General features: G+C 46.6%; 2 protein-coding genes and 1 long non-coding RNA gene across 4 annotated transcripts; 2 read left to right on the top strand and 1 right to left on the bottom strand.

Annotated features, from left to right (window-relative positions):
* Positions 1-63: 63 nt before the first annotated feature.
* On the bottom strand, positions 64-6,099 carry gpnmb (glycoprotein (transmembrane) nmb). Its single transcript, XM_052071598.1, has 12 exons — positions 5,685-6,099; positions 4,897-5,046; positions 4,501-4,644; positions 4,218-4,391; positions 3,708-3,869; positions 3,012-3,341; positions 2,880-2,921; positions 2,589-2,786; positions 2,241-2,346; positions 1,761-1,981; positions 1,595-1,685; positions 64-512 (listed from the first exon to the last, which is right to left on the bottom strand). Exons 1-12 carry the CDS (start codon positions 5,752-5,754, stop codon positions 359-361), a joined length of 1,842 nt encoding a protein of 613 aa, XP_051927558.1. The 5' UTR covers positions 5,755-6,099; the 3' UTR covers positions 64-358.
* Positions 1,843-5,626, top strand: LOC127604508 (uncharacterized). Its single transcript, XR_007963344.1, has 3 exons — positions 1,843-1,992; positions 2,546-2,840; positions 5,450-5,626. It is a non-coding gene; the product is annotated as an uncharacterized LOC127604508 (long non-coding RNA).
* Positions 6,100-7,182: 1,083 nt separating the features above from the next.
* Positions 7,183-13,376, top strand: LOC127604497 (polypeptide N-acetylgalactosaminyltransferase 15-like). 2 transcript variants are annotated; one of them, XM_052071600.1, is made up of 11 exons: positions 7,183-8,384; positions 8,482-8,648; positions 8,770-8,974; positions 9,724-9,891; positions 10,024-10,141; positions 10,496-10,687; positions 10,791-10,922; positions 11,612-11,713; positions 11,792-11,929; positions 12,040-12,197; positions 12,310-13,376. In XM_052071600.1, the coding sequence occupies exons 1-11, from the start codon at positions 7,975-7,977 to the stop codon at positions 12,329-12,331; spliced, it is 1,812 nt and encodes a 603-aa protein (XP_051927560.1). In that variant the 5' UTR covers positions 7,183-7,974; the 3' UTR covers positions 12,332-13,376. The 2 variants fall into 2 exon arrangements, with proteins under 2 accessions (XP_051927560.1, XP_051927559.1); XM_052071599.1 differs by having other exon boundaries at positions 7,184-8,384; positions 12,040-13,376.
* The last annotated feature ends 88 nt before the right edge of the window (positions 13,377-13,464 follow it).

Here is a 13,464-nt window from a genome sequence, read left to right as displayed (position 1 = left end):
AAACACACATCCCTGGAGCTGGTGCGTTTAGAGAATTCTCATGAAAGTGCTTCTCGACAAGAATTAGTTAGTTGACAGCTTTTATGAGAGTCCGTAACGCTCTTAACGTCTCATTGCAAATTCAAGCTTGGCTGCTTCACACTTATTAGAAACTCTTTAAACACCATATTATATAATGTATTCCTGCAAAATGATTACATACATAATAGTTTCCTCGCTGACATCTTTAGCACACATACTGTTATGTGAATATTAAAGTCATCTTTAGCATTTAATGGCGTTTGATCCTCGTTTTTTTAATCTATATGCATTGGATTTACCATTAACTGTGACAGTAAGTGCCATGAGGGAGAAGCAACTAGAGTTGGTGCGTCTCGGTCAGCAGGTGATGACGCTCCTCGTTTGAGGGGAAGAGCGCCTCCCTCAGGCGCATCACGCTACCTGCAACCCCGGCGCGGTTGCTGGCATCCTCCAACAGCGACCGACGAATGGGCCGGTACACCTTGTAGCGTCTGGGAAGAAAAATAAGATGTGCTGCATCACGAGTTGGTTGAAAAGTATGGGGGTCACTTCGAAATGGCGTGTTTCGAAAAGTCTTGCTTTTTTTCCCCCTCCAGTTTACAATACTGTATTTTATGCGCCCCCTCGAGTCTAAACACGACATTCTGATTAATATTGTGTGTGTACAATTTGAATTAAGAAACAATATTCATCTGTTTTTATTCATCTCGGGGGCTGGTCAGGTGGTCATTTGAGTTTACCACTCGTGGACTGAAAATGACATCACATTTGCTCAGGTAACGACCAATCACGGCTCACCTGTTCACTGAGTTTGGTCATGTGACATTCACAAACTGAGGCGTGACTGATTGGTTATTACCTGAGTAACTGTGATGTCATATTTAGTCGACAGCAACCTGAGATGGATAAACGCGGGTGACTTTTACTGCTGAATTAATATATTTATTGTGAACTGTTTTTTTAGTTCCCCTTTAGACAAGCGAGCGCATTGCTAATGCACTTTGGGATAATTGTGGTAATACCAAACTGTGGTAAGTTGTACCATTAATAAAATTATTCAAATCACCACAAGCTGAATCGGACTTGAATGATAAGTGCAAGTATGAGTTTTATTGGATAAACTATTACCCTTACAGTTCAGACAGGCACATTCAAGCGACGTGAGTTTTTACCTTAACAAGTAACTCATCATCCCATCTAACAACCAAGCTTCTACTGTGACTACCGGATAAAACCTCTGCCCCAGCTCTGAACCAAGCTAATACAAAAATTCCGAAAGTTACTCGACCCTAACGAACATAAATAACCGTCACACCTGTCAAGTTGACATTGGAAGCAGAGAAAAATATGAATCTTGAGAAGGTAAAACGAGCTGCATTCTAATTTCCGAATATACAGACTGTCTGGCCAGAACATCAGCAACTGGAGAGGTGTGACAAATCTGCATGCAATTCCAATAAGGAAGTCTTGAACATTTATTTCAGGTATTGTCTTTGACCATATTTTTGATTAATTCGGTGTTCTTTACAAAACAGTATTGTTTAAAGGATGTCTAAAGATAAAAATTACTTACCTGTAAACAACACATGCAATCAATGCAAAGAAAGCTCCCAGTACGGCGCATGTAGATAGGATCACTTCAATAGTATGAGGGTTCTCGGGCTCTTGAGGAGAGGAAAATTGTCCATGAACTTTTTGCAAAGAAGTAGACTTACTAGAACATTCTCCGTTTCACTCACCGGGGGTCGCTTGCAACTTGTTAATGGTGACGGTGGTGCTGGTCAGTGTCATGGTACGAGAATCCTGCAACGTGATGTTGACGCAGTAGGTCCCCGGCTTCAGAAAAGTTCTCCTCAGGTTCACCTCACACTTTGCGGAAGGAGGAACATCATTGCACATGATGCTGTGCACCGAAGTGCACGTGGGGTCCGACACAATGGTGCACGCCGAGGTGGGGACGCTAAAGAGGAGGTAAGACTGGTATCAGCGGTTTTCAAATTTAAAAGAGCATTTTTAATATTATTGTAAGCCACTATAATGTGATGTCCAGTTTGGCCATTAACACTGCACTTAGATTTAGGAAGATTAGAAATGTTACTGTATTGCAAATATAAGTTCCAATATATATATATATATATATATATTTAATGAAATAAACACATGAGACAAACAGATCGAGATCGACAACGTTTCGTCACATGAAAAAGTGATATACACACCTGCCCAGGCATTTCACCAGGAAGCTGATGTCAGTCTTGGTTACTCTGGCAGCCAACACATCAACAATGCGGCTGTTGGCCTTGCTCTGCAGTGGACGCTTGGGCTCTGTGGCAAAAAAAAAAAAATGCGGTGGAGTGACGAATCAGGAAAATGTGCTCATTGCAACAATGGACTGCTCTCAATCAGTCAAAATTGGAACTAAACCTTGATTTTGACCAGTATTCATTTTTGCACTTAAAGATGCAACAGAATGGAGTCAGCCCACTTTAATCCTCAATTGCTCTGATTGTCCTTCATCTCTCAGATCAGACCGCATGGGTAGAAAGCGGTCACTGCCTGACACCCACCGATGATGCTGATGTTTGCTACAAAGATTCCGTGCACGTAGCGGACGCACTCGTTGCCCTGCAGCACACGCTTGCTGTGAAGCAGAGCACAGAGGGTCGACTCTGGGGTACCGCTGGAATCAACGGACGGGAGGACTTCTGTGGTGGGCAAGCCCATTGTCACGGTGACAGGAGATGAGCTGGAGATCACCGAGATGGCTGGAAGAAGTGGCATGACGACATGAATTCATGGGACCGGCAGCCATGTTTGCGGTACGTGCAAATTAGCAACGCAGACACTTCCGAGCTCACCTTGGGGGGTCGTCGTCATGGCCGGTGGAGACGTGTGGCGCTCTACAGGTGGAATACAAACATGATTGCCGAGGACAATTATTAGCAATAATAAGGTTGTATAAATATTTTTCGAACGCATAGTACGATTACCAGTAGGGGTTGGTGGCGGTGTGGACGTTGTCGGCGCGGAGGTGGCGGTAGCAGGCGGACACTCTGCTGGAAACGCTGCCTCCACCACTAGCTTAACACTCCTGTTGCCCACCGTGCTGTAGGCGTGTGTGGTCACATCGCGGTGGGTCACCACCCGGTTGCCATCCTTAAGGTCCCACATATAGTCGAGGGCCACCGCCGTCTTCAGGTAACCGCTCGGGTCGTGGAGATGCACTCGAAAGACGACATCCTCGCCTCGGAAGAACACGTGGTTGGCGGAGCGGTTGACCGCAGACTTCTGGGAGATGTCCACCGCCACTGGGATCATATCTTAACGTGAACAAGCACACAGACCATCAATGGACAACTCTCGCCTGGGTTTTCAAACCAGGCGTAGGCAAACTTTGAGTGCTGAGGGACCATATTTGAGTGTTAAAAACCGACGCTTCGAGAGGCAAATAATGTTGAGACCATTTTGAGATTTAAAGATACATTTGAAAAATCTTGAATTCTAAATGGCAGACGCAGCCAGTGGGAGGACTATGCTCCCTCTTCGGTGTTCCAGTTAAGACGCAAACAGCAAGATGAGCAAACCTATTTCAAATAACCAATTTTTTGGAACTGATGAATGCAACAAATATCACAGGACTTAAATACTTTGTGGGCCATACTTTCAAAAAAAAGAGTATACTCTACCCGTGACGTAGAAAACGACGTTGTCCATACTCAAGGGACTGTATTTCCTGCGCTCACGTTTACGGTACACCATGACCTCCATGACCTCAGCTCCCACAGGGATGCTGGAGGTGTTGAGTTTCAGACTGGAGGAGTGGCCGTCACATGTCTCGAAGTATTGTCCTGGTTCAAGAAAACAAATAAAATGATGACCCAAAAAAAAAAAAATAGGGCTTATCGCACAGTTAATTCTTGCGCTACAAGATTAAAATATAAAACTCAATCAACAATATAATACAGAACATACAGGAGCTGATAAAAATTCCGCCATGAAAGTGAACCATTGTCTTGTGTAACATCAGGAAAACAAAATATCCATCTACCCATCTATTTTCTAATGCGCTTCTCCTCACAAGGGTCACGGGTGTGTTGGAGCCTGTTCCAGCTGTCTCCGGGGCAGCCTTTTTATACTCACTGTAAGTTTTCCGTAGTTGTGGAATGAATGTGATGAAGTGTGCGCAGATTCCTCACCCATCGTGTGCCACACGTAGACGTAGTTCTTGCGCCTCCAGTCGTTGCTCTGAGGGAAGGGCTTCCCATCAGGGAACGCGTTGCATTTGCTGGCGTCCGTACATCTGCCAAAGCCGTAGTCGTCCATCCACGACGTCCAGTTGTACACGTAGCCCGAGCGCGCTTGTCCATTTGCTGCAAGAAAGCAAAGTCTTGTGATGCGGCGCGCTGTTGCATATACTCCAAACGGTCTATAAGGGATAGGAAGGCATTTTGACAGCACCCGATGCCTCCGGCTCCGTACCGTCATCACAGTGCTCATCCCACACGAGTTCCCCGCTGTCGTCCTCTTTCTGGCATGGCGGATACTCCAGCTTGGCCGTGAATGTGATGACGGAACCGTTGAGCGCTGGGCTGTCGCTGGTGAGGCGCACCGTGGGTTTGCCTCCTGTGACATTCAACGGTTTTACAAGACTCAACAGACCGAGCGCCGGGGCACATTAATTCGAGTGATTTCAGAGCTCATCATGCGGAATGTGAGAAATTATTATCCCGGTCTTTTTTTTTTTTTCCATCCATCTGTGAAAGTGACATATTGTGACCAATAAAGCATTTAATGACTCTTTCACAAGATGTCAGAACGTAAAATGGACCTCTTGTTATTCCTATTTCCTATATTTGTTTTGAGTGTTGAACTCGCCTCGTCTGCGCATGAGCTCTTTGGGTTTTATGGGCGGATAGAGGTAGTCGTCCCACGGGCTGCTGTCGGGAGTCCAACCTGGGATGGGTGGCATGGGGAAAGGAGACTTTCCTCGGGGGGTGTGCTTGTGGGGGAACATGTCAGCATATGCTGGAGAAAGAAACAGGGAAACGGTTACCCAAACACACACGATAAAAAAAAACATTTTGCAGAGTGTCATCGAGGACTCTAAACTGTCCACGAGCAAAAATGCACTTGGCTGGCAACCGGTCCAGGGTGTATCCCGCCTCATGCGCAATGACTGAATATTTCACACATTTGTATTCATGTCATTTTTTTTTTTCAACGTGTTCATCTGCAGTGCAATTGAATTATAATGCCAGGAAATATTTTGTATAAGACATTCATTATTGTCCATATGTGACGCTGTGATATTGTTCGCAACCATAAATAATCAACATTGAGTGTAACATGTCAGCAATTGCATTCGATTTTTTTTTTTGTGTGTTGCTCGGTGTTGAGAGAATTACTTGTCTTTTGTTTTTGTTTTTAGGAGTTGGAAAGTACGCAGTCAATCGTCACCGGCGGCGACTCGGCTAATCAAACTCATGAGACTGACTGCAACAGCGAGCCGGAGGGAGGACATCATCGCGGTGAGGAAAATGGCTAACATTTACAGGAATTGTCCTGTGCCCCCACGACGCAAGTGAGCAATTGTCAAACGCACGCATTTAAATGAAATACAGCGACCCATTCCAAAAGTTTCCTTTCTCGCGCCGACGTCTTACTTTTGCGTCCATCCGCTTGATGAACGAAGGCGACGCACGCCAGAAGAAAAATATATTTCAAGACTCCCATCTCAAAAAACAAAAAAAAAAACCCAAAAGTCAAGTCGTCCCTCTGCGCTTAAGTCGATGTTCTCCCACTGCCTTGCTCGTCCCACTGCGGTTTGCCTGTTTGTGTGCTTGCAGTAATTGAATCTGGTTCGGGTGAGCACATAGACATGTGACGCTTGTTAACGAGACACATCTCATCCATCATTAGGGTCCCATGAGGCAAGCGAGTCATGAGGAGTGAGGTGCATCCTCTTCCTCTTTTCTTCTGTCCACTTCTAAAGAAGAATCCTCAAAGTGAAGTTAGATCTCGGATTATTGAATTCAGCTTTTAAATCGCGCAATGGTGCCCTTAGATGCGAAATTCAATTGATCCCCACTCGGAATCAAACATCGGCTACAATGAGACCAACTGAACAAAGTCATACAAATCCCCCAAACGGTCCAATTGCATGAATGTGATTCCATTTTCGCTGGCGCGTGTTTGTCCACGGGACAAATGTGACTTGAACCCATACCGAGCCTACGATGGGCCTGAGCTCGTTGCGCCACAGGGGCCCAAAAAGCAGAAGCAAAGTGGACAAACCACGTGTCATCCGGCATTACTGCCATTTTTGTTTCGGCGCGATCACAAGGTCTCTGCCCAACTTAATTTCCATCTAAAACGTCAAAGAGAAAACAGCACAGCGGACTACTGGCTCACATGTGTGCCTCGTTGTTCTGAGGTTTTTAAATCTCTGCTCTGGCGTTCCCGAGAGCAGTGCACAAAAAGAAAACTACCGGTACTTCCACATTTATGCCACTTTGGTTATGATTTAGTCCGTGTGCATTTTAAGAGTCATTTCTCTACCATCGTCAATACTTTTGTTCAGTTCATCGGAGAAGCGATCATAAAAACCGCAGTCCGTGCATCCGTCAATTTTGTAAAGCGTCGACGCCAATTGCAGCCGACTTTGGTCTCACAATCACACTTTGGGATAATTTAGAGCAGGGGTGTCAAACTCGTTTCAAGGTTTCCCTTGGAGGGCCGGTATGAATTTTGGGAAACCATATATTACATACACAGCGCACCACAAATTGATGAATAACTAGATTTGAAATCAGAAGTCAAGAATAATGACTCTTATTGTGGATTACATCTGACAATTTGACATTTTGGTTCAGACTTTAGCAAAAGCATCATGGAACTTGACATGCTTGATTTTCTTTCGCGGGCCACATAAAATGGTGTGGCGGGCCAGATCTGGCCCCCGAGCCTTGACTTTGACACCTGTGATTTAGAGTCTTTGTGTTAGGTTCACAGGCCGTGCATTGAAGCTCTCTTTTTCTTTTACTGGGCACATGCCGTGTTATTTAATCGAGAGGTGGAATGCAGACGCGTTCCGAGTGTGCGTGTGTGTGTGTGTGTGTGTGTGTGTGTGTAAAGGGGGGGTTCGGGGGTACGTACGTGCACATGTGGTGCTGCTATGTGCTGGCAGGGAACGCCTCTTCGTCTCAGCGTATTTTGCTCAACTAGACGACATATGGGAGTGTTTGCTTCTGGAAATACATGATTTTTTTTTTGGACATCCCCATTTGCCCTATGAATGAACATGTTCCCAACAGAACACATGCAATTGACCTCTGCTGACCCCCTTCTCTTATCCTCCACGCAGGCCTCTCATTTTAAAATTCCAATATTTGTCCGGCAAGGGATTTTTTTTTTTTTTTTTACTGCCACTAGGCAGTGCTATAACCTAAATCCCACCGTGATGGAAACCTGCTGTGAAAACCCGTATTTTCCATGGTCTTATCTTCCATCCCGATGAGCTCCCAAGCTGCCAAAAAACAAAACCACGACATCCAAACTGGACTTGACTGTTGGATATGCGGAACAGCCGACATAAAAATACTTAGGTAATTTTTTTTTACTCCCCCGTGTGTTTGTCATTTCGACTTCCGCATCTCATATTTGATTGTTATTTCTTGTTTACAGCGGTGGACACGCACATGTTAAATGTGTTATTTATGGGACGAGCAAAATGTGCAGGCCGGCTTTAGGACCGCGGGGAGTGCGGGGAGATAATCGATCGAGTCCACTGTTTTGGACTTTCTGGGGCTCTTGACAACCTGGTTGCGGAGTCTAATGGATGCAAACGTGCTTGGTGCACTCGCGGTGCCGCCGTGGGTTACTTTTTGGGGTGGACTGAATGCGAGAATGGAATTCAGGATTGAACAGGGCTAATTTTGGGTGCCTCTCTGCAAAATGGGGCTGTGGGGCTTGCGCCGGCGGATACTGTGTTTGTGGTTGCTGCTTCTTGGATTCACCTTGCTTCTGCTGATCGTTGCTGACTTTTTCCACGGAGGGGAGCGTCTCTCCGAGCAAAAACTAGTCGGCGCCCCACGCCGCCCCTTCCAGCAGAGCCTTCGTCCGCCCGACGACTTGGAGCTTCTCGGAGACGCGGCATTGGAGCTTGGACCCGACTTCGTCCCCATCAACTCGCTGAAAGAGGACCAGCTTTTGTTCGTGGCGTCCACGCAAGGCACGAAAGATCCACCGCACAAGAAGGGAAATTACAAGGTGCTCTTGCCCGCGGCGGGGAAGGAATTTCTGTCCGCTCGTGTGGGACAAGGAGCGCCGCCGGATCGCTCTCTGCCCGAGGCGCGACATCCTAAGTGAGTCCGCCACGAAACCAAAACCACTTTTTTTCCCGCATCGTCCATTTCGGTGGCCGTTAAGTTGTTGAGTGTGAGATGCATTCTATTGTGACAGGTGTCTTGGCGAGCAGTACAGTGAATCTCTGCCCTCTGCCAGCGTGGTCATCTGCTTCCACGACGAGGCTTGGTCCACACTTTTACGCACATTGCACAGCGTCCTCAACACAACGCCCAGATCCTTCTTATTGGAGCTCCTCCTAGTGGACGATCTCAGTACACATGGTATGCGTGCCGACTCTAGCTCATCCGCCTGTTCGCAACTGGTCCTACGTTACCATCCAAAGTCATTATCTCCATACGCAACCATCCATCCATCCATTCACCCAACTTTGTCTCTCTGCAGATGACTTGAAGACTATGCTCAGTGAATACGTGTCCCAGCTGGATGGGGTGCATTTGATTCACAGCACAAAGCGTCTTGGGGCGGGCGGGTGCCGGAACCTGGGTGCGTCCAAAGCTTCGGGGGAGGTCCTGGTGTTCATGGACTCGCATTGTGAATGTCACAATGGCTGGCTGGAACCACTCCTGGAGAGGGTGGCCCAGGACAGGTGAGAGCGCAGTTGTTAACTGCATGCGACTCGTATTTCCAGTGACATCAAATTCTAAAAGTTGACCTGTCGCGCGTCTCTAGTCGTACTAGTAACGCGCGGACGTCAACTTGTGCACAGTTTTGCCTCAATACTAACATAGTTGGTATACTAGTGTACCTTCGTTGTTCAACTAGTACACAGATAAGGCAATAGTTGAGGGGGGAAAAAACTGACACTAGTCAGACAGTTGTTCAACCAGTGATGCTTAGTTATTCTATTTGTGTACAGAAATGTAATTTGAGTTCAGAGTAGTGGGAGGGGGGAGGACACCAGAGGAAAAAAAAAGCTTTTCAAATATGCCTCGGCCATTCAAGTAGTCTGTGCCTCGTCATTCTACGAATGCGCAAAATTTTTATATGAGTGAGGACCAAGTGCAAACTAGTACATGGGCAATTGAGTGCACTAGTAGCGTGACAAATGTTCAAATGGCTTTTCACAGCAGAGGTTACTGCTCTCATGAGCTGGTGCTGCTCAGTGTGGCTACAATTAGAACTCCAATTAGGCACATCTTTGGTCTGGAAATGGTCACATAATGATCCGCTATTCTGTTTTGCTCTCCGTCTTTTGTCTCTGTCATTTTTTTTTTAAGACAATACCACATGATGGAAATATTTCAAACACATGCTAACCACAGCCGAGTCTAATAAATGACGGCTTGTTATTAGACACAGGCGCACACGTCATGCATGTGGTGTTTCTTTGTGCAGGACCAGAGTCGTTTCCCCCATCCTGGATGTGATCCACAGGGACACGTTCAAGTACAACGCCACCCGGTGGCCAGTGTGGGGAGTTTTTGACTGGAATCTGGACTTTTCATGGGAGTCCAAACCGCAACGACTGGACGGTTACTCGGACTTGGCGATTGAACCTGTACTGTGAGTTTACAGCCTCTGTTACGGCCTCTTTGTGTCATGACTACAGCCCTGTTCTAACACCATAGTGGGATGTTTTTTTCAATCCTCTGTCCTTGTGATTATTTCATCCTGTTTTGATTCTGACCGCTACAGGAGTCCAGCCATAGGAGGTGGAGTTCTGGCCGTTGACAGGCATTTCTTCCATAACGTGGGAGCCTTTGATCCGGGGATTCTACTGTGGGGAGGGGAACAAATTGAGCTGTCAATCAGGGTTAGTTTTTTTTGTTTGAAATCCAGCGAGATCAGCCTGAAGAAATATGATTCTTTTCTGAGACGCGCTGCGCTTGGGTGATCCAGTTGCCTCTTTTGCCAAGTTGTTGGGAATGTTGTGCTCAAGTCACAGCCTCGGAATGTTTTGCTTTCCACCAGCGATCAACATAGCAAGAAAATATTCCTCGACCTTTAGACCCCATTTTGGGGGAAATGCATCATGTGATGAATCGAATATGACATTGTACAGCACACAGAACCAAAAGAACGCTTTTTGCATTCTTTCAAGTGCTAAGACGGAATCAAGCAGGAAAACGAAACCTAATCCTTCTGTTATTGCTCATGCTTTCCAAAGGTGTGGTTGTGCGGCGGCTCCATGGAGGTGGTTCCCTGCTCCCGCGTGGCCCACTTAGACTACCACCAGCTCCGCCGCCTCCAAGACCAGGAGCAGCTTGAGAGGAACAAGATCCGCATCGCTGACACGTGGATGGACACGTATCGCAATATCTTCTACAGGCGGGACACCTTAGCTCATTTTATACGGCAGGTGCGTGCGTGTGTGTGTGTGTGTGTGTGTGTCTCAAGTGATATTGTCGTAATTCGGAAAGAATCCAGCAGCACAGAAGGTACAAAAAGGTGCTTTATTACAGTCTGAGAGGCCCAATATTACCGAGCGCCAGCAGCTGAAGATGACTTTGGGCTGCAGGGACTTCCACTGGTACCTGACGACGATTCATCCCCAACTTTACATTCCGCAGGATCGACCGGGACTCTCAGGCGAGGTAATGTGGACACACACACACACACACACACACACGCAAATTATTGAAGTTGTTTTGGGCGGCTGTCTGTTTCCGACAGTATCTGAATGAAGCACCTACGACATTCGCTGCACTTTGCCACATCCAAGATGGTGGCAACATTAACATACGCTATCAGATGCCAGGCAGGGACTCTGTAAGATGTTGATGTCAAACGGCACTACAAATACTGAGAGCAGAGTGGCTAATGCGACAACGCCCTGTGTGTGGCGACCAAGCCAGATGACTGAATGAGCTGTGACTCGACCTGCTTGAAATGTCGTTAGGCCTCGACTTGGCTGGCTTGAATGTCGCCAAGGTAACGGGACTTGCTTGAAACGTACACTTAGAAGTGCGTCCTCCATTCACTTTTTTTTTTTTTTTGGTGGCCACATGAAATACTGAAACCTTTTGCCCAATTTTGACATTTTCACACAGGGGTGCACTCACTTTTGTTGCCAACCGTACAGACATTAATGGCTGCGTATTAGGTTATTCGGAGGGGGCCCCAAAATTGACACTCTTATACTTTGCCAAGCCACTGATGACTTTACATTGTGACAAAGTGTTATGTCATCAGTGTTGTTCCAAAGCTGTACAGTTGCCACTTTCGTGAGTTACTACGCCATATGTGACTCACTCCCACCTCGGTTGTTTACATCGTTTTAAAGTTGTACAACGTCGCAGTTGGTGGCTGTGTGGACCAATCCCCGGGTCAAGGGCCCCGCGGCGGAGCCATGATCCTCGCACCGTGCAGCGGCACAGGCAGTCAGGTAACCGCGGCAACAACCTCCTCACGCCGCCACAAAGCAAGATGCAGGCCACAAAGGTAACCCCACCGGTTGTTGCAGCACTGCGATCTCAACTCTGATGGGGAAGTGCGATGGGGCCCCGCGGGGGCGCTGTGTTTGGGCGCCCTCGGAAAACGGGTGGTCCTTTCCCAGTGTCAGCCGCCAATCAGCGAAAGGCTTCAGTGGACCTTCATAAAGGTGATGCAGGGATTGTATTGACGTGGTGCGGAATGGCGGAGGATATTGAGTGGTATTTTTCGAACCTCTCGAGATTACTTTCAAATCCGCACGGTTTTGATTTGCTCCAGCTGAGTGGCCAGTTGCTCCACCGGCAGTCCCAGTTGTGTGTGGAGGCTGTGAAGGACGGACGTCCCCCACGGAGCATACCCTCGGACGAAGTCGGCGCCCACACGGGTGAGGGGGACCTCGTCCTGCGCCCCTGCACGCGACATCCGACACAGCAGTGGTACTTTGAGCAGCTAGTGTCACCCTAAAAAGGGATCGACTGCTTTTGACTTCATATTGGCGCACTGTCTGCTAATTTGGTGCTTTATTTTCTTATTTTTTTGTTGAAACAGTGCATTGTGTTCTGAATCCTGATTGGTAACCGGACAGTAGACTAATGACTCTCCGCATCTCATCGCTCCACAGCTTGCCAAATTTGGCACCTGTCAGTGTTCTAACATTTGACACGGGATCAGTTGTTATCATAATTTTTTATTTATTGATTTTTAAAAAAAAATTCAGATCACAATGCTAACATCAATATGGGAACACATTCTTTTAAAAATATATAAAATCTCAAATCAATACAGAAGAAAAGTTTTTTTTCGGGGGGGGGGGGCTAACTTTTGCTGAAGCACCAGAGTTCGTTCCCCCTCCGGAACACTTGTTGAGAATCTGCATGTCCTTCAGGCACCGCTCGTTTGTGTCCACTAGAGAGCGCTGTTCTTCACCTCTTCGCCCGGCGTTGTTTCACTCCCCGGTCACTTTCGGCGTTTTTTTTCCCGTCACTAAGTGGCGCTCAACGCTCGCATGCTTGTCCAGCAGCTGTTCCACCTGATAACAGTGTGTTTGCTTGAAACGCGAGAAACGTTGACAGTCACGCTATCAACACAAATATATTCAGAAGCTAGCCATCTGTCTCCAACGGAAGCGCCTCAATGGGGGTCAACGCCGTTCACATTTGACTTCACGATTCCTGAATTGTGGTCGTGCTGCTTTTCAGGAGGCAACGCTGATTATCCTCCAATTTTAAAAAAAACTATCGCATTATAATAAAAGAGCAGTCCGGTGAATTGTGTTGTACGATACTCCCAGCTGCTGGTATTTTGCTACATGTTGATGGCCGATGTGATTTTACGCATTATCATTATACGCATTCAGCTGACAATTTATTACCCGACAGACTCGTCCAAACTCAGCTGTATTTTAGAATGACTGACTCAACCTTTGTATTGCTTTAGTTAAATTATTATAATTTCATGTTTGAACATTATAGTATTGTCTTCTTAAACATGTTTATGTTGAGAGCGTCTGATTGGCTGGAGGAAACAGGAAGTGTTTTAGTAGCCGGAAAAAAAAGGTGTGTTCTCTTTCGGACTGCGGGGCAGACGTTGAAAAATAAAGCTGTCTTCAAACGAAATCAATCTATTCTTTTGCCAATTCTTAACATACAGCCAACCATTCCAAAACTACGAACCCCTCAATTTACAGTTCTTACTAAAGTATGC

The sequence above is a fragment of the Hippocampus zosterae genome, chromosome 7 (assembly GCF_025434085.1).
Source record: "Hippocampus zosterae strain Florida chromosome 7, ASM2543408v3, whole genome shotgun sequence".
Taxonomy (NCBI): Eukaryota; Metazoa; Chordata; class Actinopteri; order Syngnathiformes; family Syngnathidae; genus Hippocampus; species Hippocampus zosterae.
The sequence above is the reverse complement of the archived record's forward strand: the minus strand, read 5'-3'. Positions and strand labels throughout refer to the sequence as shown.

Bases quoted from the DNA above. Each gene is read 5' to 3' on its own strand.
- gpnmb (XM_052071598.1), bottom strand. From the start codon at position 5,754: ATGGGAGTCTTGAAATATATTTTTCTTCTGGCGTGCGTCGCCTTCGTT. The intron at 2,787-2,879 runs GTGAGCTCGGAA...CACTTCTTCCAG, and splicing joins CATGACGACGACCCCCCAAG to CCATCTCGGTGATCTCCAGC. The intron at 1,982-2,240 runs GTGTGTATATCA...CCTCCTCTTTAG, and splicing joins CTGGTGAAATGCCTGGGCAG to CGTCCCCACCTCGGCGTGCA.
- LOC127604497 (XM_052071599.1), top strand. From the start codon at position 7,975: ATGGGGCTGTGGGGCTTGCGCCGGCGGATACTGTGTTTGTGGTTGCTG. The intron at 10,688-10,790 runs GTGCGTGCGTGT...GCTTTATTACAG, and splicing joins TAGCTCATTTTATACGGCAG to TCTGAGAGGCCCAATATTAC. The intron at 11,930-12,039 runs GTGATGCAGGGA...GATTTGCTCCAG, and splicing joins TTCAGTGGACCTTCATAAAG to CTGAGTGGCCAGTTGCTCCA.